Here is a 4,899-nt window from a genome sequence, read left to right as displayed (position 1 = left end):
ACTTGAGCCACAGCACCACTTCCAGCTTTTTTCTTTTTGCTTATGTGGTGCTGAGGAATCGAACCCAGGGCCTCATGCTTGCAAGGCAAGCGCTCTACCACTGAGCCACCTTCCCAGCCCCTAGGATTTTATTTCTATTTTGAGTCAGGACTTCACTCCATAGCCCAGGCTGCCATGCACTCAGACACTTTTTCCTCAGACTCTTGGGCGCTAAGATTACAGATGTGTGCTACCACCCCTGGTTAGATACTTCTTCATTGTGTAGCTTTCTTCCCCTGAAATAGTTTACCAAAAACTCACACACACACACACACACACAAGCACAAGCAGAGTATCTTTGTGCCAGTATTTGGGCTTTTAGCAAACTAGTGCTTAGCTAGGTACCAGTGGCTTACACCAGTCATCCTAGCTGCTCAGGAGGCTGAGATCTGAGGATTGTGGTTCAAAGTCAGCTCAAGCAGGGCCCTGACTCTCTAATAAACTACACCAAAAAAAGCTGGAAGTGGAGCTGTGGTTCAAGTGGTAGAGCACTAGTCTTGAACGTAGCTCAAGGAAATGAACTGGCTTTGAGTTCAAGTCCCAGAATTGGCAACAAAAACAACCCCTCCCCCCCAAAAAAAATCTAGTGCTTTGTTTCTCTAAAGCTTTATTTTTTTACTCCTCAAATCTATGTCAGATGAATCCCACGCAGTTTTCAATAATTTTTTTTCAATTGGATAGGAGAGAGAATGGAGACTCCTGCGTCCCTCCCTCCCTCTTTCTATCTCTGTCTGTCTCTATTTTTTTTTGTGGTTCTGAAATCAAACCCTGGACTTCCCACCTCAGCCCACCTTCTACCACTGAGCCGCAGCGCATGCGTGCCTCCGCTCATGCTGCTTTCCCTGGTACACAGGTGCATGGGACAGCCCCAGACATAGCGGGCAAGGACATGGCCAACCCCACTGCCCTCCTGCTCAGTGCTGTGATGATGCTGCGCCATATGAGGCTTTTTGACCAGGCTGAGAGAATTGAGGCTGCGTGTTTTGCTACAATTAAAGATGGAAAGGTACCGTTCTTGTGATCCCATGTTCTGTGTATGTGTGTGTGGGGGGGGGGGATGGAACAAGTGATTGTTTTGAGGGCTTGAACTCAGGGCCTAGGTGCTGTCCCTTAGCTTTTTTGCTCAAGGTTGGCCCTCTGGCACTTGAGCCACAGCTCCATTTCCAGCTTTTTGGTGGTTAATTGAAGATGAGGGTCTCATGGACTTTGCTGCCAGAGCTGGCTTCAAATCCTGATCCTCAGATCTCAGCCTCCTGAGTAGCTAGGATTACAAGAGTGAGCCATGGCCACCCAGCATTTGTGGACTGGGAGATTTTGCGTGTAGGGTCTTTGGTTTGAATTGAGAAGCTAAAAGTTGTAAGGGTAAGTTGGCAATCTGAGGGCTTTAAATAAAAAGACCCTTGGTTTTTTTCTTGCAGTCCTGGGGCTTGAATTATGGGACTGGGCGTTGTTGTCCCTGACCTCATTTTGCTCAAGGCTAGCCATCTACCACTTGAGCCACAGTGCTGCTTACGGCTTTTTCTGTGAAGTTAAGAGTCTCATGGACTTTCCTGCCTGGACCGGCTTCAAACTGCGATCCTCAGATCGCAGCCCTGAGTAGCTAGGATGACAGGCGTGAGCCACCAGCTCCTAGCTGAGATCCTTGGTCTTAATTCAGCATGTGGATGCATGTTGTTATTGTTTTCCTTTCCTCAGACCTTAACAAAAGACTTGGGAGGCAAAGCCAAATGTTCAGAGTTCACAGATGAGATCTGTCGCCGAGTGAAGGATTCGGATTAAAGCCCCTGCACGTGGTCTTGGCTGATGGACACATGAACCTCTCGATCACCTGCCATTCTGTCTGCATTCGGTTTGCTTGTTTCTTGACAGTACATTTTCTGATCTGGCCTTTTCTTAACAAAATCCACCTGGAGGCTGCAGGCGATGTGTATAGCCCTGCTTTCAAAGGACTTTTCCAAATGCTTGTTCTATTTATTACATGTCTATTTGGGAAACATTTTTTTAGTAAACCGGAAGTGGACTGTGTCATTTGCGGTTGTTAACCATTTTACACTTCAGTTCAAATCAATTTTCCTCAGCTGTAAATATGAGATAAATTCCTTAAAAAACACCTATCTTTTTAAGAGACAACAACAACAAAAAGTTGCCGTTTTCCTTGGCTGATGAAAATCATAATGGAAATAAAGTCATGGCACAAAATAACATTCTTAGAAAACTCAAAGGGGCACCAGAAAAATTCCTAGGGAAACCGCAAACCTGAACCTTTTTCTTAGTAATGCGGTCAGTGAAGAAAGATTTGTCCTTTCCATGAATTACTATGAATAAAAACTTCAGATCCAAGAACTATAGAAAGGAGCGCTATAACTTTTGTTAATGAGATATAGGTAATATATTGCGTACAAGGCGCCAGATGTATTTTGTATTCAATTATTTTGTTCCCTGGAGATGAAATATTCTTGGCAAGAACTCTTGATGAAGTAAAGAGGGGTCATGTCCTCTGACTGGACACAAATTGTCACAGCCTCTGAGTTCCTGTGCTGTATCCATTCCCCCTCTCCACCGTGGAGATGGGCGAGCCAGCTGTCCTGCCACCTGCGGCCTGCTTAGCCCAATCACCAGTGTTTTGGTTGTGGTTAAGGTACACAGGGCTGCTGGCTGTGGATTTTTAATTTCCATGACTGCCTCCTCCTCCCCCCCGCTTTTCTCCCCACTACTGCTTTAGCAATACCAGTAAAAGACGCCACGGCAGAGGCCGAACATGCGTGGCTTGAGCTGATTCTCACAGTCAATCCACGTGGGGCCTGAGGTCATCAATGGTGACCCTTTTCTATGACCTTTGTCTCCAAACCAGAGGCCATGTGGGTTCTCCCTTAAGCCTTGTGTGGGTCTGCACACCTCTCGTTCTGCCCGTGTGCCCAGGTCACTGGGACATTTCCCGGCTAATTTTTTTTTTTTAAGCTTATACCCAGGCTTACAATCTCATTTGTATCCTACTTTGTTTATGCTGCTGCTTTGCCTCTCTGGATTGTGCTCATCGTCAGTGGTTCTCAGGCTCATGGAAATTAATAAATAAAGAATTTCCAAATAGACTACGGCTGCCTTCTCTTTCTCTCTCTGCCTGCTTTCTGGCCATGATTCACGTGCATTGTCCAGAATGGCTGCTGCTGGTATTCAGAGTGGAAGGGTTGGCCGCTTTTACTAGATAGCTCTACTGTTCTGCACCTTTGTTTATTCCAGTGCATATGTGCGTGCACACGTGTATGTGCTCACATTCAAGCCCCTGTGGGCTTGAACTCAGAGCCTGCGCACTATCCCTGAATTACTCCCTTAAAGCTAGAACTCTACCACTTGAGCCACAACTTCAGCCTTTTTGCTAGTTAAAATGAAGAGCCAGGCATCGGTGGCTCACGCCTGTCATCCTAGCTACTCTGGAGGCTGAGATCTGAGATCCCAGTTCAAAGCCAGCCTGGGCTGAACGTCCCTGGGACTCTTCTCTCCAATTAGCCACCAGAAAACCAGAAGAGTGGTTCAAGTGGTAGAGTGCTCACCTTGAGCTGAAATGCTCAGGGACAGCACCCAGGCCCTGAGTTCCAAGACGCATGATCAACAAAAATAACTAAAATAAAATGAAGAGTCTCATGGACTTTACTATCTAGGCTGACTGAACCGCAATCCTAAGATCTCGCCTCCTGAATAGCTAGGATTACAGGCATGCACCGCTGGTGCCCTGCTTTTATTCTAAGGGCATTTACTGTACCCTGATGGTGGCTTGTGTGTATTGCCTGCCACTCTTCTCTCCTCTCGGCTTGCTGAATGAATGAAGTACTCAGCAGTTTTGTTAAAAGGTTTACTATGCAAATCACATTAAATAGAATCGTATAGGCAGCAGCAGTTTGGTTAAAAGAGTGAGTCAGTGGCTTGTGCAAAATGAAGGAGGGTAGGTAGTGAGTATTGATCGATCTGCAGTGTCCAAGAAGATTCCAGAATGGGTCAGGCTGTCAGGTGAGCCGGGACACTCAGGTGGGAGCCATCATTCCCTTTCTTCTCCCCCAAAGCCTACATTTGGTCACCTGTTCTGGGTTGCTAGCAAATGACTCCATTTGCCTGGATCAAGGGCCAATACTGACTGGCCTTTCCATTCGTTCTGTGTCATCTGACCACGAAGCCATACTTCCACAGAATCCAAACTGCCCAGAGAGGAAGCTTCTCAGCACTGGGGACCCTGGGACATCCTGACTCGGGGCAGGGCAGGGCAGGGCAGGGGAGGGGAGGGGGGAAGTGGAGGGTGGAGGGGAAGGTCAGATTTGTCAGAGGTTTCCATGCTCAGGCTGGAAAACGCTTGAAAGTCTGCCAACTACCTATTTAGCAGCAACCATAGGGTGGCCCTTCCTCTCTACTTTTTCTGCTCTTGGTAAAAGGAATCAATGATATCTTTGTATTTCTCCAGAACTATGAGCCGTTTCAGTTTCATGGTAGGACCTGAAAGAAACATTGGAAGAAATAAGTGAGGTCCAAGCCTAGAGAACTCGACGGAAGAAGTAAGCAAAGACGTGCCCTGTGGCCCACACCTGTAATCCCAGCTACTCAGGAGGCTGAGATCTGAGGAGTCTGGTTTGAAGCCAACCTAGGCAGGAAAGTCTGTGAACCTCTTAACTCCAATGAACCACCAAAGAGCCGGAAGTGTAACTGTGGCTGAAGTGGTAGAGCATGCTGTCTTGAGCACCAAACGGGCTGGGAAGTTGGCTCAGTGGTAGAGTGCTTGCTGTGCATGCATGAGGCCCTGGGTTCGATTCCTCAGCACCACATAAGCAGAAAAAGCTGGAAGTGGTGCTATGACTCAAGTGGTAGAGTGCTAGCCTT

The 4,899-nt window shown here is 47.2% G+C and overlaps 1 protein-coding gene and 1 long non-coding RNA gene across 2 annotated transcripts in view; one reads left to right on the top strand and one right to left on the bottom strand.

Moving 5' to 3' along the window:
* The first annotated feature begins 893 nt into the window (after positions 1-893).
* Positions 894-3,128, top strand: LOC105982513. The gene is made up of 2 exons (XR_001174897.1): positions 894-1,045; positions 1,735-3,128. It is a non-coding gene; the product is annotated as an uncharacterized LOC105982513 (long non-coding RNA).
* A 1,214-nt stretch (positions 3,129-4,342) lies between these two features.
* Acsbg1 (acyl-CoA synthetase bubblegum family member 1) overlaps positions 4,343-4,899 on the bottom strand; it is a 47,267-nt gene continuing 46,710 nt past the window's right edge. Inside the window, exon 16 of the mRNA XM_013011951.1 lies at positions 4,343-4,518. Coding sequence (XP_012867405.1) covers positions 4,433-4,518 — 86 coding nt within the window. The 3' untranslated portion in view covers positions 4,343-4,432. The remainder of the gene's footprint in view (positions 4,519-4,899) is intronic.

Source organism: Dipodomys ordii, unplaced genomic scaffold (genome assembly GCF_000151885.1).
Source record: "Dipodomys ordii isolate 6190 unplaced genomic scaffold, Dord_2.0 Scaffold15, whole genome shotgun sequence".
Taxonomy (NCBI): domain Eukaryota; kingdom Metazoa; phylum Chordata; class Mammalia; order Rodentia; family Heteromyidae; genus Dipodomys; species Dipodomys ordii.
The sequence above is the reverse complement of the archived record's forward strand: the minus strand, read 5'-3'. Positions and strand labels throughout refer to the sequence as shown.